General features: G+C 47.8%; 1 protein-coding gene across 1 annotated transcript in view; it reads right to left on the bottom strand.

Moving 5' to 3' along the window:
- Window positions 1-14,094: 14,094 nt before the first annotated feature.
- The window catches only part of LOC137630238 (activating signal cointegrator 1 complex subunit 1-like), a 207,586-nt gene continuing 204,594 nt past the window's right edge, over window positions 14,095-17,086 (bottom strand). The window contains exon 8 of the mRNA XM_068361698.1: window positions 14,095-14,398. Coding sequence (XP_068217799.1) covers window positions 14,267-14,398 — 132 coding nt within the window. The 3' untranslated portion in view covers window positions 14,095-14,266. The remainder of the gene's footprint in view (window positions 14,399-17,086) is intronic.

Raw genomic sequence — 17,086 nt, 5'->3', positions numbered from 1 at the left:
ATGAGAGCTTCAAGCATCTTGAAGATCTCCTGAGTGTTGGATGGGGTAGGATCCGGGGTAGCGGATGTAGAAGGGAGTGATACATCCGTCGGTGTAGGAGTTGGTGCAGGGGTGGAAGCTGGAGCGACCTCATGCTCCGACTCAGGGTATTCCACCTGATCTTCCTCATAGTCGAGCTCGTCGCCCATGAGGTTCCACTCCGTGGTCTCCGACACTTCCGACATTCGTTCCACGTTGTCGGAGTCTAAACAGCACTCATGCATGGACTGAGCCATGACCACATCCGGTTCCTACACTATCTGGACGGTGGGAATCTGATCACTAGGGACCACTGAGTCTTTTGATGCCTTCGGGAATAGCAAGGCCCTCAAATCTTCGGTGGCGAGATACGGTCCGGTGGCGTTCTTCTGGAAGCCACGCACCCACTTGCGTAGCTTCTCTCGAGCAGTATCCCTTACCTCCGCTGAAGGAGGATCGTCGAACACTTCGACCAGACGACTCTTGCAGACTGTACAGTGCTGCAGGTCCCAGAATTTCAGGTCGCCTTTCTCATTGGCGCAGGGGGCGTGGGTCCGACACGCCGTGTGCCCGTAGAAGTGCGGGCGCTCCACTCCACAGAAGTTGTGGTCACACTTGATGTACTCCTCCTGTAAAAGAAAGAGATCATGAGTATACGGAAGTCATAAGAGTGACTTACATTACTCTAAAGTTAAATTTTAAGTAGTTAAACTTTATAACTTAACATTAATTAATTTATAATATTGTAATGTTAAAAAGAGGAGCGGGAAAGGAAGTAGATAGACACATACTTGTGCATCCCGCCCAGCTGGTTACCGTAACCTTATCAATAGGCAATTTTGTTTGTGACCGAGGACAAAAAAGCGGAAATCTTCATGGACCGCCATAGAAGGCAGAAGATAATTCTAACAGAGATTGCCTGCGAGGTATATCAAGGACTGAGACCACTCAGACCTATAGAGTAAAGGGGGTAGCATTAGACCACATATAGGATCGGGTTCCGGCAACCAGCTGCGCTAAGACACACACAGTATGCTGGAGATTTGTAATATGCAAGAAGACAGCACGGCCACTAATAGAGCGGTAAGAAAATACCTATCCATCGGAGTAGCCAAGCTATCTGGTTGCAGTGTAGGGCTATCAGCATGTAGTCGATAGCTGGTAGAAGGGGTGCAAGTCCCTTGGTGCTTCCGGAGGGTGCCGGCAGAGCTCCAGCAGGGTTTATGGCATTAAGGAAGACACATAGAGAATTCAGGTATAATGCTGGCGGGAGGCGGGGGCTCCGGCAGCCGAAGGCTGACGGCTTGGTGACCAGTTCATAAGATAAGGCAGAATGGTATAGTATACCCAGACCGCCGGCAATCACTGCCGGAGGCCGGCCCGAAGGGCGGACAACCGAAACTAGGTAATGGAAGGGTGGGCCATCGGCTGTACGCCGACGGAAGGCGGCAGCCCTCCGGCACACGGAAGGCTGTCGACTTAGGGGAGGGAGGGTATCTCAGGAATGTGTCACCAAGAGAAGGGCGGTATCGCCGGCAGTAGAGGCGGCAAGGGACCGGCACCAGGATAGGTAGAAAGACAGAAGGAGGGATGGAGGGGTAAGATCACATACCCCTCTGGCATCCCACCTGAGTGAGTGTACCCATGATAGGAGTGGGTCCTATCACCCAATGGCAGGGGGCCGGCAGTCGGCCGGGAGCCAGTGTAACCCAAGGGAGGGTTAAGGTACACCCAAGAGGGGGGGAACCCCTGTGGACAAATCGCTTCCAGTGGCTAACCCCATAGGATGCTATGAAGGGTATATGTACCAGAGCGGCCTGCTCAACAGGAGTTCAAGATAACCCTATCGCTCCACCCGAAGGAGGAGTTGTAGGACTAGGGACAGATGTGTATAGGCTAGCCTATGTATAGACTAGACTATGCCAAGGGATAGGTGGAGAGGGAGAAGAAGAGGGGTCTTCCATAGGGGAGGCTCTGTACAAAAACGGCCACCAAGGAAGGGAGGACGCTCCCTAGCCTAGGGTAGGTAACCTGAATGAGAACGGTGCACGGGTACCGTCTCAAACTAAAACAGTACAGAACTAGCGCCCCCCCCGAGGCCTAACCTAGATAAGGAGTGTTAAACCCCAAGCTAGGTAGGCTGAAAGACACATCGCAAGTTGCATGGAAGGTTAAGTAACCTGTCCGAAGCAACTGAGGAAGGACAGGCCGTTCCTCTTTCTCGGACGCAACCCTAAGGGGGGATCATTCCCTTAGGGAGGACAGAGAAGCGATAAATACTCTGATACGGACTTGATCCCCCTATATAGCAGGGGGAGCATGGCTACACAGAGGGAATGCCCGAAGGCAGGGGATGAAGGGAGCATATAGGGGTCCTACATTTAAGTTAGGTTAGAAAGGCACACAATCAAACTGATTCCCTATATGGTCCCTGAAGGCGAAAAACACTTGCATCACAGTAAACAGTATGATAAATAATGCCACTATCTTCATAACTTAACCTAGGATCACTGGAATATATCATGCATGAACACTGGTGCTAGGCAATCTGGCCTAGGGGCTAAGTTAGCAATCTAGTATGGGGTCAGGCGATGACCAGATAAAGAGCGTCAAAACACGATATATGAAGTTCCTAGCTATGAAGACTAAATAACTAACAGTATCAATTAGTTAAGAGGCCGGAATAAGCTGTTCAGACTAGCTAAATAAGGCATGCAAGAGAACAGCGACGCCATAAAATGGCGTGTCCGGTAGCAGCACAGCTCTGCCAGAAAACATGAAATATCTCGAAAAGTATAAGTTACTTTATGGTCAGAGCTTATTTAAACAATACTGGGACCTGGTACTCAACTTTCCAGAAGAAGGCGAGGCTGAAGGTAGCGACATTACGAAGATGCAAGCCGATAAAAAAGCACAAGGGGAAATCCGTCTAAGCAAGGCAGCTACTAGCAGAAGGATGAGGACGGACGTAACGTCATTTAGCAATGGTGCCCGTTTGTTTACGTTTCGAGTACCAAAAGTAGCCATGGACGAGTGTAACTGTGGAACGGCTCCCCAGTTATTCTCCGCCCCTCCATATCGAAGTGTTAACTCTATATGGGGTGCAGATAGCTATGTGGCGTGTTAATACATGCGTCCCCTGTTGATATACGATGTCTTAAAGGGAAACCTTTAGGATACTCGCTCCAGAAGTAAGAATTCTGTGATAACCTGTGGTTTAATTCTCTGGGAATATCCTAGTAGTCATATACCCAAGGAAGCTACCAAAAAGGAACCTTCCATCAGGACGTCATGGCTTGAGCCCAAAAAATGGGCTTATTGAGAAAGTCTTACAAGATTTTTGGTGATCAATTTATTCTGAAGTGTTTTAATTCTTTCATTCTACCTTGTTTTGAGTATTGTTCTCCTGTCTGATCTTTAGCTGCTGATTCTCATCATAATTTGTTGAACAGAAACTTACGGTCTATTAAATTTCTTATTCCAGATCTAGAAATTAATCTTTGGCACCTTCGTTCAATTAGTTCATTATGCATGTTGCATAAGATTTTTCCTAATTCTGACCATCCTTTACATTCAGATCTGCCTGGAAAATTCCATCCTGTCCGTAATACTAGGTAGGCAGTTAATTCTAATAGCCAGGTCTTCTTCATCATGAAGCTCAATACTACACAGTTTTCTTCCAGCTGTGACCAAGTTTTGGAATGATCTTCCAAATCGGGTAGTTGAATCAGTAGAACTTCAAAAGTTCAAAGTTTCAGCAAATGTTTTTTATGTTGAACAGGCTGACATAAGTCTTTTTATAGTTTATATATGACATAGCTGTTTTCATATTGTTACTGTTCTTAGAATGATTTATTGTTAATTTCTACTCATCATTTATTTATTACCTTTCCTCACTGGGCTATTTTTCCCTTTTGGAGCTCTTGGGTTTATAGCAAATTGCTTTTCCAACTAGGGTTGTAGCTTGGATAATAATAATAATAATAATAATAATAATAATAATAATAATAATAATAATAATAATGCTGATGAAACATAAATATACATTACAGTTACGAGAAGTTTTTTTTCTCTCTCTCTCACTATGAAAAAATGTAACTTTCTCTCTCTCACTATGAAACATATGTAACTATCTCACTATGAAAAAATATGAAGATTTTAAAACTGGAATATTTTTATTCAATTATGTAGTATGCTTTAATAATTTTGTATTACTGTAGAAGATTTGCTATTTTAATGAATAAAATATGGAAATTAGAACTTTTATAGAATTATCAGTAACTTCTTTATTTGTTTACAAAATAATACTTGGAAAAAAAAATAAAATTACCATCACATGACGATACGAAATTTGTAATAATCTCAAATTTTAATCTTATTTAATCAACACCAAACAAGAACTTAATTTTTACCTTATCGGGTCCCCTCTCATACATCAATCACAGCTGTCAACAGCTGTTAGCCTTTTTCCCTTTCTCATGATGATTAAATAATAAGAAAATGTGGGGGACTGAAAATTATAGCGGGACATATTTCTTGTTCTTATCTTATGCTACGTTTACAGAGATTTATTTTAACCAAAAAAATTAAAATATTTCTTTAAGAAATGAGAGAGTTAAAGGAAAAACATTTCTATATGAACAAACAAAATGACACTATCTGCTTAAGACCCAGTTTCAAAGATATGTGGAACTTTTTATTTCTATATACAATATAAATTCTATGTATAATTTACACAAGCTTAAATGTGCTGTCTTTTTCTATCTATTACTACATATAATAAAATGCTTGAATATGACAAATTCGGAGATAATTTGTATTTTTCCTAACCATACAAACCTTAGCTATTTACATAGGGTTTACTTTCGGCGTAGCTGAAATGACTAGCCATTAAGTTTTTAACGAGGGTTAACTACCCCCCGCTAGTTAGCAGGGGGTAGGGAAGGGGTAGCTTGCTACCCCTCCCCCCCCCACACACCTGTGAGTTGTCTCACTTCACTTAGAGGTAGGACTTGACTTGGGGGACAGGGCTGGCGGGCAAATATGTGTAAATAGCTAAGGTTTGTATGGTTAGGAAAAATACAAATTATCTCCGAATTTGTCATTTGTTCCGTAACCGAAATACAAACCACGCTATTTACATAGGGTGACTTACCCCTTGGGAAGGGCGGAAAGTCCCCAGCCTTACTGGCTTTTGGTTTTACCCGGGGACCCGAAAACCGAGTGAGCAGTACTCGAGAAAGGGCGTCCCTGCACCTCGCACTCTACGAAGCTTGCTACGGACATGCGGCCTACATAAGTTGTGTGTGGAGGAAGTTGTGACTCGTCCTAGGAAGTTGACCTGGAGTTCTTTAGATAGAAATCTAGGCTAGGACGTTCCCAATACCACCTCGTCAGGGTATGGGGGACGCAAACAGTATCATAGTTAATACTAGGAGCACAAGGGAGCATGGTTTACCTGCAGAGGTTGAGGTCAGCTATGCAGAGACCAGGATGCTGCTTTCCCCAAGGGAGGGGAGAATGAAGAAAGAAGTAAGGGCTAGACATACTCTTTCAATCACGCACTCAAAAACCGGGTAACAATGCTCCCAACCTTCTGCTACCTGTCCATTAAGGAGCCTGAGGTTAGACCAGCTGTTGTGCAGCCAACACAGGGCCAATAGAGAATGTATCGAAGCTCCTGTGGGTCACGTCCTGCAGGTAGTGGGCTGTGAACGTCGTCTGGCGCTTCCACACCCCAGCTTGCAAAACCTGCATCACAGAGAAATTTCTCTTGAACGCCAGGGACGTAGCGATGCCCCTGACATCGTGCGCTCTGGGGCGACGTGACGGAGGAGGGTCAGGTTCCAAGGTATGTTGAATAACCTTCCGGATCCAGGCCGAGATGGTGTTCCTGGTGACCCTCCTCTTTATCCTTCCTGTGCTTACGAATAACGCTTGCACCTGAGGACGGACTGCAGCTGTTCTTTTCAAGTAATGCCTCAGACTCCTTACTGGGCAAAGTAACAGATGGTCTGGGTCACTTGTTATAGAACGAAGACTCGTTACCCTGAAGGAGTCGAACCTAGGGTCTGACAACCCAGGGTTTTGAGTCTTGGCAACAAACTCAGGGACGAACCTGAACGTTACCTCCCCCCATCCCCTTGAATGGGCGACGTCGTAAGAAAGACCATGAAGTTCACTGACCCGCTAGGCCGAGGCCAAAGCGACCAGGAAAGCCGTCTTCCAAAACAGGTGGCGATCAAATGCCTGGCGTAATGGTTCAAACGGGGCTCTCTTCAGATCCCTGAGGACCTGAACCACATTCCAAGGAGGAGGTCTTACTTCTGACTGAGGGCAGGTAAGCTCATAGCTGCGTATGAGTAGAGAGAGTTCTAACGAAGAGGAAATGTCCACTCCTTTCAGCCTAAACGCCAGGCTTAAGGCGTGAAGCCGAAGCGACGCTACGGACTTGTGGAAGATGTTGCAGTGTGGTTGTCTGAGTAGCTCGTGTCGTGGGGGGAGTTCCCTCGGAAGCTCCGTCAGGAGCTGCAGAAGGACCGGGAACCATTCCGTGTGATGCCACAGCGGAGCTACAAGAGTCATGGAGAGATTGACCGATAGTCTGGTCTTGTTGAGCACCCTTCTCATCAGACAGAATGGTGGGAAGGCATAAACGTCGATGTTGTCCCACCTCTGCTGAAAAGCATCTTGCCAGAGAGCCTTGGGGTCCAGGACTGGAGAGCAGTACAGGGGCAGCTTGGAGTTCAAGGCTGTCGCGAACAGATCTACTGTCGGGGAACCCCACAAAGTCAGGACTTTGTTGGCTATCTGAGGATCCAAAAACCACTTGGTACTCACTATCTGCGTCGCTCTGCTCAGACTGTCGGCGAGCACATTCCTCTTGCCTGGAATGAAGCGAGCCGAAAGTGTGACCGAGTGGACTTCAGACCACCTCAGAATCTCTACTGCAAGATGGGATAGCTGTCGAGAAAAGGTACCTCCCTGCTTGTTGATGCAAGCCACTACCGTAGTGTTGTCGCTCATCACCACTACGGAGTGACCCGCCAGGGTCCGTTGGAACTGTTGAAGAGTCAGGAAAACGGCCTTCATTTCTAGCAGGTTGATGTGGAGGTACTTTTCTGATTCTGACCAGAGGCCTGAGATCCTTTGGTTCAGAATGTGGGCCCCCCACCCTTATTTTGACGCGTCCGAAAACAGAGTCAATTCCGGGGGGAGGACGAGAAGATCCACTCCCTTTCGAAGGTTCACGTCGTTCAGCCACCACCGAAGGTCCGTCAGTTCCGTGGATCCTATAGGAACCAGAAAGTCCGGAGAATCGGAGCCTTGATTCCACCGGGACTTTAGCCGCCATTGCAGGGATCTTATCCTGAGGCAGCCGTTCGGAACTAGACGTGCCAGGGAGGAAAGGTGCCCTAGAAGACGCAATCACGAATGGGCCGGAAGCTCTTCCCGCCTGAGGAAAGGTTCTGCGACCCTCCTCAGCCTTGCTATCCTGTCGTCTGATGGAAAGGCTTTGTGGAGATCGGTATCTAATATCATGCCTAGATATACCAGTCGTTTCGTCGGAAGCAGAGAGACTTCTCGAGGTTTACCACGACCCCCATTTCCCAGCAAACCTCCAAAAGCCTGTCTCGGTGTCGAAGAAGGGTCGACTCCAAGTCTGCCAGGACCAGCCAGTCGTCCAGATAACGGAGGAGACATAAGCCGTTCCTGTGCGCCCAAGACGAAATCAGAGCGAACACTCTCGTGAACACCTGAGGAGCTGTGGAGAGACCGAAACACAGCACCTTGAACTGGTAGATCTTGCTGTCTAGGCTGAATCTCAAGTACTTCCTGGAAGACGGATGGATTGGGATCTGGAAGTACGCGTCCTTCAGATCCAGTGTGTACATGAAGTCTTGCGGTCTCACTGCAAGTCTGACCGTGTCTGCTGTCCCCATGCTGAACGAAGTTTGCTTGACAAACTTGTTCAGGGCTGAGAGGTCGATGACCGGTCTCCAGCCTCCAGACGCCTTCTTTACAAGAAAGAGTCGACTGAAGAAGCCTGGGGAGCATCCTTCTTGAGCATGGTCTCGACTTCCGCCCGAAGGGCTAACCCCTTTGCCGATCCCATGGCATAGGAGTTCAGCAGCACTGGATTCGCTGTCAGGGGAGGTGGAGATGTCGTGAATGGGACGCGATAACCTTGGCCGATCACAGAGACTGTCCAAGAATCGGCCCCAAGTTGCTGCCACCTGTGCACGCAAGTTTTCAGGCATCCCCCCACAGGTGGACACGCGGGGGGATTGCCAATCCTAGCACTTGCGGCCTCGGCCGCTGCCTCTAGGATTCTTACCTCCCCTAGAGGACTTGCCGCGCCTTCTGTCCTTGGTCTGAAAGGGCTGCGGCTTAGACACCCCTGTCTTAGCTGCCGGAGCCTGCTTCGGTGTCTTGCGAGGCTGCTGTTGCTGTTGAGGTGCCGGAGGCTTGTAGGGCCGAGATGTCAGGGCCCTCTGGAGGAGAGAATCTTGATTCGATCTCCTCCACCTCTCGGCTGTTCGTTCTATGTCCTTGGGCTCGAGCAGATCCCTCCCAGTAATGGAGGAGTGCCTGAGCCTGCAGACATCCACGGCGGGGACCTTCGGATGGAACCTCTCGGCCACTGCGCCGCAACGCTTGAGGATCGAGTTAGCCCACAGGTTAGCCACCTGGTATGCGAGGAACTCGATCGAACGCGTGCCCGAGAGGAGGAAGGTCTCCAAAGCCTTCCAATTGCTCTCCTTGGACAGATCCTCAGAGCACAATAGGATGCCCAGAGATCCCAGCCAAACGTCCAGCCACGAAGTTGCCTGCATGGCACTCTTCGCGACCTTCTCAAGGTTCAGGATCTCCGACGCCAAGAACGTCACCTGCCGGGCGGAGAGCTTCTCAAGAGGAGTTCTCCTGGTCAGCTCTTCCACAGAATGGTGGAGCGGAAGGGCCATACTGGACTCCCCCATGATCTCAAAGTACCTCCTCTGATATACTCGAGGAGGTGGGAGGAGTTTGAACCCGGCAGAAGAACGACTGGAGGAGGCGAGCTCGGAGAGCTGGGCTTCGACTCTGTCCCTGGCCCCTTTCACCCCTTTGGACCAAGGCAAAGCTGCGCTGGACTTAGGGGGCTTCTGGGTGCCGTAGACTTCGTCTAGCACCGTGTCCTTGCCCTCACGAGGGGCAGTCTCCGGGTCCTTAAACTTGTTGAGCCGCCTCATCAAGCCTAGGACCTGCCAGAAAGCGTGTTCCGACTCAAACTGGTCTCCTCCTTGCGGACTGGCAGCTAAGTCTCCGGTCCCCAAAGGCTCATCTTGGGGAGATACGTGGACGTCCTCCCAGGGTTTAGTTGGCTCTGGACGTATCCTGGATGACGATTTAGGAATCGTCTTGGAGTCCTTGGGCTCCCTCCTAGGAGGAATACAGGACTCCAGCAAAGAGGTCCGGAAGGGGGCATCCTCGCGAGCAGCTTCTCTCCAAAGAGGAGGGGTTCCTCCCATTGGTGCCGTGGGGGATAACCCTGCCTCGCTGGACTCTACTGAGGAAGGAGATAACTCGTCCACAGGAGAAGGAGAAACAGCACGCGTAGGAGAAGGCGTAGGAGTCCTCCTAACCGACCTCTTGGGAGCCAACTTCTCCCGAGGAGAAGTCACCACGAAGTCCACTCCTCTCCTTCTCTTCAGCGGGGGAGAGCTTGCCGTTGGTTTAAGTCCCATATCAACGAGGGCGGGTTTCACAGCCTGAACCACTGCGTTCATAATGTGACGGAACCAAGGCTGATGGGTAACTGACGCAGTGTCAGTTATTCCCGCTGGAGGGAAGGGGATCTCCTGATCCTTCAGAGTGGACACCACGGGGCCTGCCTGAAAAGAAGGAAAAAGAGTGTTGCATGGACCTCTCCGTAGATCCTTCCTGGTCCTGGTCCTGGTGGGTAAATCTACGCTTGCGCGGAGGCGATCCAGAGGCTGATCTGGAAGTCCGTGTCCCTGTCGGTTGGCCGCGCTGATGTTCCCTGTGGGAATGGGAATCGCGGCGGTTCTCACGCGAAAAGGCACTCAAGGAATCGCGCGCGGGCGATTTCCGAAGTGCGGGCGCATTGCCGCGTGTGGAAGAATGCGCGTGGATACGTACACTCGTGGGAGAGGGGGCGCGCGGGCGAGAAGGCGCGTGGATACGTACACTCGTGGGAGAGGGGGCGCGCGGGTGAGAAGGCGCATGGGCGCGCTGGCGAGTGGGCGCGTAGGCGAAAGGACACGATGGCGCGATGGCGAGTGATCGCGTTGGCGCGCACGTGAAGGAGCACGAGACCGCGCGGGTGAAGGTGTGCGCTGAGCACTAGGCGATCGACGGCGGCGCGTAGGAGAACGCGAAAAAAAGTCGCGAGCGACTTGGCTAGCGTTTGCCAGGCGGGGAGCGCTGGCGCGATGACGAGCGATGTCGCGTGCGTTCCGGGGAACGATGTCGCGTACCACGAACAGGCGAACGACTGCGCGCAGGCGATTTATCGCACGGGCGAGTCGGAGACCTGGGGCGATCAGACTGAAGAGGGCGAGGGCGCTCAGGAGAGCACTTGTGCACAGGCGAGTGATCGCGTGAACGCACAGGAGAACGTTGGTGTGCAGTAAGATTACTGCGCACATCTGAAGAGGTGGACGAACGTGCAGGCGAACGCTCGCGAACAGGAGCTTTAGCTTGCTGTAGCGCTGGAGCAGAAGGGCGCGCAGGGGCGCGTGGGCGAGGCGACGGGTTAGTACCCTTGCCTAAGTCCAGACCAGGTGATTGTGGACGAGATGATGATCGTTGGCGCGCTAGGCGCACATCAGGCACAGGTTGATCAATAGCGCGGCTGCACACAGGAGAACGATGGCGCTCAGGAGAACGTGGGCGCGCAATGCACACATCAGGAACATGAGGGCGCTGCTTCGCAGGAGACCTACGAGAAGGAGAGCGCTGGCGAGCAGGTGATCGCTGCCGAACAGGAGAGCGCTGGCGAGTTAAGTCCGAAGACTTTAACTATGGGGAACGCTTGAGCGCTACTGCACGCAAACGTGCAGGTGGGCGCGCAGGGGAACCCTGATGCGCAAGGGACTTACCCACACCGTGAGTAGAGTCCCTTAACCCTGAAGGGATCGGTGCCTGTTGGATAACAGGGTGAGAAGGCGCCCAAACTGCATCTGCAGCCAGGAATGGAGAAGGCAGGTCGGAAGGTCTGGCAGGCGTAGGGGATCTTGAACGATCCGCGGAGAGGTCAAGGGGCGCTGCTGTGACGGGCTACTCCTGATGGGGGAGCTCCTCCTTAGGGGGAGGATCAGGAGAGGACGACCCAAAGAGGCGCCTCCTAACTCCTTTATAGGGAGAAGGAAGCCCTCTGCTGCGAAGAGGCCTACGGGCCTTACGTCGAATACGACCACGAGGAAGGGCGTCCGGGTCATCAGTCCTCCGAAGAGGAGTCTCTGTCAGCGCGCTCCCACGAGGGGGAGACCCGCCCGCAGGAGAGACTGTGGGACTCATCTCCCCCCTCGGAGGATCTTCGGAGGGAGGAGGAGAGCCATCAGCAACGTCCGCAACAGGAGCAGTATCAAGGGTTTGACCAGACCCGTCGGAAGGCTCGGCCAAAACAGTGTCGACAAAATCTGAATGGAATACCTCCGGTATTACCGGCGACTGTTTGACCGCAGCCCCCAACTGGATCAGGTCAAACAGGGCTTCCTTGGAGGGCGTGCCCTTAAGCCCCAAGGAAGCCCAAAGCTGAAACAAATCTTTATTAGCAACAGTTTGATCAAATTATTCAAAATCCAAATTATCCTCGCCCGGAGGAGAAGCGGGAGCTGCCACGCTAAGGGAGGCAACGCCCTCTCCCGCACCCTGAGGTCGGGAAACACCACTAGGGCCTGCGCTACCACTCGGCAGCCTCTCACGAGAGACCGATCGAGTGGGAGCTTCGAAGGAGGTTCGGGCGGCGGAAGAGGAGTCCTTGGAGCTATCCTTCTTCAAGGTTGCCCCAGAAGGAGAACTGTCTCTCTTAGACTTCTTACTCCGGCGGCCGAACTTCTCCCACTGGGAGGCAGACCACTCCCTGCACTCACTGCACGTATTCTCTCTAGCACACCGTCGGCCTCGGCACTGCGGGCAAAGGGTGTGAGAATTGGTGTCCTCCGCTGACATGAAGGTCCCACAAGGGCGGCCAGCGAGTCCAGGGCACTTGCGCATAACGATGACAACGGTCGAGGCCAACTTCCAAGCACACAGAACTAGAAAAAGTAAAAAAACAAATTAAGGCTGTCATTAACGAGGACGAAAAACAGCAACGTCTGTCTTCGTCCGAGCCAAAAAGTGAAGTGAGACAACTCACAGGTGTGTGGGGGGGGAGGGGAAGCAAGCTACCCCTTCCCTACCCCCTGCTAACTAGCGGGGGTTAGTAAACCCTCGTTGAAAACTTAATGGCTCGTCATTTCAGCGACGCCGAAAGTAAACCCTATGTAAATAGCGTGGTTTGTATTTCGGTTACGGAAAAATGATTTATTATGCAAGAAGGAATAAAATGTTATCAAAAGGAAATGAGCTGAAAATAATGTAGATAATAATGACGTAAAGAAGGGATATGATTAAAATTTAATGTAAAGAGGTGTTAATTTACATACATGTAATGGAAGGAGTTTTACTCAGAGAGAGAGAGAGAGAGAGAGAGAGAGAGAGAGAGAGAGAGAGAGAGAGAGAGAGAGAGAGAGAGAGAGAGAGAGAGAGAGAGAGTTACAAGGAGTTATAAGGATTTTGGATGTTTCAAAGACTTTTTAGTCCATCCGCGGAAACTCCACTTGCTCTTTGGTAGAGCGATTTTCTTTAAAGATTTAGAGATAGAGAGTTCTTATGATCTTTTCTAACTTATTCTTGAACTCGTTTACTGTATTACTGTTGACTACATCTTCTGGAAGTTAATTCCAAGTATTTTCTATTTTGTATGTAAAGAGATTGCCACATTGAGTGGTGTTGTATCTTTTCAATTGCAGTTTGTATCTGTTACCTCTGGACTGATTTGTGCAAAGTGTGAATAAATACAAATCTACATTTGTTATTCCTTTAAGAATTTTGAATGCCTCTAGTAACTGTTGCCTTAGTCATCGAGTTTGTAGATCAAGTAAGTTCATATGTTCTATCCTTCGTCTGTATCCAAATTTCTTTAGTGTTGCAACTAGTTTGGTGGCCCAAGCTTGTACTGCTTCCAGTCTATCTAATATCCTTCTGAATACTTGGAGCCCAGAATTGGACTTTGCATTCTAGATGGGGTCTTACTAGTGATGTGTACAGCTGTAGTACAATGTCTTTGTTTCTGTATTTGAATTGTCTCTTTATGTAACCTACTAGTTTTTGTGCTTTCTTTTCAGCTTTTATGCTCTGTTTAGTGAACTTCAAATCCTTGCTGATAATAATACTGAGATCTTCCTCCTGGTCCAAACTTTCAATTTCTTTACATAGCAGTGAGTAATCTGATTGCGGGTTACTACAACCTATGTGCATGACTTTACATTTCCCACAGTTGAAAGGCATTTGCCATTTTTGAGAGAGAGAGAGAGAGAGAGAGAGAGAGAGAGAGAGAGAGAGAGAGAGAGAGAGAGAGAGAGAGAGAGAGAGAGATCTCTGTCATGTCCCCATAACCTGTCTTCAGAACAAATGGGAAGTTACAAAAGGAAAACATTGTATAGGCAACATTTTGTATGGGAGTTATATACAACCAAACAGATCAACAAAATGTTCATAAAAATAAGAAAAAATAATTAAAACTTTGCCTAAGGCAAGAGAGGTGCTAAGATACCCACCTGAACATGCACAGACAACACAACCTCCTTTAGTGATTGCCTAAAATAACTGGCAGGCAATTGCTCAGATAAGGGGAATGTTACATTATCTTCATCAGCCACAGCTAGTCGATTATTAAGCCATAAAGCTTCTATGGACATTCCAGCCTTCCTTAAAAGAGAGGGCTATATAAATAACAAGGTTTGGTATCCTTGTGGGAACTAATTACACAATCTTAACACATAAATACAATGAGTAATAAAGGCAATATATAAGATTAAATTTATTTTCAGATAAAACACAATAGTCATTTATTATACATAATATGTCATAGTGTATGCATAATCCTTACAATACAAATGAATTTCCTACTGAAGAAAATACCACAAAGATAATGAAAATTACAGTTTTTATGAAGTTAGTCTGTTGCATAACAGGTATATCAGGTAGAGCAAGAAGCTCCAATGGGAATCTTTGCAGATGCAGAATAAAATCCATTATTGGCAGTAGTATGTCGAAGTGATAAATGAATCTCTTTAATTTCCACTTCACCAAATATGTAATCCTTGAATTCCTAAAAAAGGAAGAAAATAAATTACCTCATTATGTACGAGTCTGTAAAGAAATCTGTTTTCATAAGGGTTACTTAAATCTTAAAAACTCAAGTTATGCAATTTTAATTATAAATTACTGTTCATTTTCTTTTTAAAAAATTTGAAGGAAACTTACGTTAAAGCAAATCATTATTAATTCCAATTCAACTCAAATACAGTACATAAGGATTTGATGTTCCTATTCTATAATGTTTTAGTTGAATTATATCCCCTCAACCTTTCTATTGTACTATACTACATCTAATTTACTGGTTAGTTTCCTTCTAAAGTTGCTATAATAACAAATTCAAAGTAATTTGTATTTTTCCTAATGATACAAACCTTGAGCTCTTTATTAGGGAATATACTTTCACCGAAGATGGAAGACTAGCCATAAGGGGAGGGGTATACCCCGCTCACAAACACATCTGTGTTCTATCATCACTTTTGATTGCAGGCAGAACTTGCAGAGGGATAGGTGATGGTGGGACAAATTTGTATAAAGAGCTCAAGGTTTTTATCGTTAGGAAAAATAAAAATTACTTTAAATTTATTTGTTTTGACACTAATACAAACCCTTTCGCTCTTTATTACGGAAAACTCGCCCGAAGGTGGGTGGAAGTTCTGACCAACTGGCTGGTTTTTTACCAGGGATATTCCTCTCTGCAACGCACAATTTTTAGAAAAATAGCCCAGACACCTCGCTAAACTTTTGTGCATGTGCACAGTTTAGCAGTCTGAGCAACTCGTGTGATTAAGTGAGACTAACAATGAGATTTGTCCAGCTAAGACTTCTCAAACTCCTCAGGCTTTTTGAAAATACCATAGACATTGCCCAACTCTCCTCTCGCTAAGGGATATGAAGACGTAACAAATATATGTGCATATATCAGGTTACACAAGGGAAGTGGTTATTCCTGCAGACAGAAGAGGCTAGCTTGCCCCAAGAGAGGGGAAGATGAAAGAACGAAGATGCCAGTCACTCTATCATTCATCCTAGACTTAATCCTGTTAACGCCACCCTCCACCGCCTGCTTGTCCATCAAGGAGCTTGAGGTGTTCAAACTACTTACTGTGCAGCCACCACCGGTACAATGGAGAACATCTCCATGTTCCTGTGGGTTATATCTTGCAGGAAATGGGCGGAGAAGGTTGTCTGACGCTTCCACACGCCCACTCATAGAACCTGTGCCACCGAGTAATCTTCTTAAACACTAGTGGCTTCTTTACATCCCTAACATCGTGAGTTCTTGGTTTCCACAGTTGCAGGAAGGAGCCAGGATTCATGGGGTGCTCTATAACCTTGTGAATCCACAATGAGATCATGAACTTTGTGGCTCTCCTCTTAAGAAACTGCATCACATAAAAGGTCCTTTACAAAGCTAAAGCGACAACAAAACCTCTCATGTCGTGAGCTTTCACTGTGGGTATTGACGTTGATGAAGGCTCTAAAGACTGGGAAATAACATCCCTGAACCAAAAGGAGATGGTATTTTGGTAACTATTTTCCTGATCCTCCCTATGCTTACGAAGTGGTTCTTCTGGCAAGGTCAATACCCTCAATACCCTAACAGGAAACAGGGTTGATCAAGGTCTTCGGTTACTGACTGAAGACTAGTAAAGGTAAAAGACAAAAATCTAGGGTCTGACTATGACAGAGTTTGTATCTTTGCAATAAACTCAGGGTCAAAGCTTAGAGATCTCCCTCCAACCACTAGAATGGGTGTTGCCAAAAGAAAACCCTTGCAGTTCCCTTGCTCGTTTAGCTGACGCCAAGGTAAGAAGAAACACTGTCTTCAATGTGAGATCCCTATCAGGCACGTTTAAGAAGCTCGTAGGGTGCTATCTCCAAGGTTCCTAGAACTTTAACAACATTCCAGGATGGAGGGCTGACTTCAACAGGAGGGCAGGACTACTCAAAGCTCCATATACGCATAAAAATTTCCTACGCGGAAGAAATGTCAACTTCGTTAAGTCTAATGACTTGGCTTAATGGTGAGCAATAGCCTTTTACCACAGAAAGAGAGTTTTTTCCTTAGGGAGATGAAAAAAAATGTCTGCAACTATATAGAGGAGGTGTCAAGTGGAGATATACTTTTGAAGGGCACCATCCACAGAAGATGGCCCACATATCCAGACATCTACTGGGCAGCTTCTCTAGAAAAACCTTCATGAGTGATCAGATGCAGGATAGTCTCCACGAGTGAAGATGTAGGGATTCTACAGCGCTGTGGAATATCCTGACATGGGGCCGTAGCAGAAGATATGGAAGGTGTGGGAGTTTTGTTATCTCTACCAGATGAAGCAGGTCTGCATACCACTCCTGATGTGGCCACAATGGAACTATTAGTGTCACAACTAGATCTGGGGTTTCCCTTATTTTGGTGAGTAATCTTCTTAACAGGCTGAACAATGGAAAAGCATAGGCCATCCTAGGGGTGCTGGAATGAGGTCTTGAATGCTGCTACGGGATCTGGTACTAGTGAGCAATAGACAGGGAGCTTTGCGTACATAGCAGTCGCAAACAGGTCTATTGTCGGGAACCCCACAAAGCTATTACTTCTGTCACTATCTGAGGACTCAAAGGTCATTCTCCAATTATGATCTGAGCCCTACTGCTTAACTGATCCACTACATTCCTTCTGCCCTGAATGAAGTGAACTGAAAGA

This window comes from Palaemon carinicauda, chromosome 38, assembly GCF_036898095.1.
Source record: "Palaemon carinicauda isolate YSFRI2023 chromosome 38, ASM3689809v2, whole genome shotgun sequence".
Taxonomy (NCBI): Eukaryota; Metazoa; Arthropoda; class Malacostraca; order Decapoda; family Palaemonidae; genus Palaemon; species Palaemon carinicauda.
The sequence above is the reverse complement of the archived record's forward strand: the minus strand, read 5'-3'. Positions and strand labels throughout refer to the sequence as shown.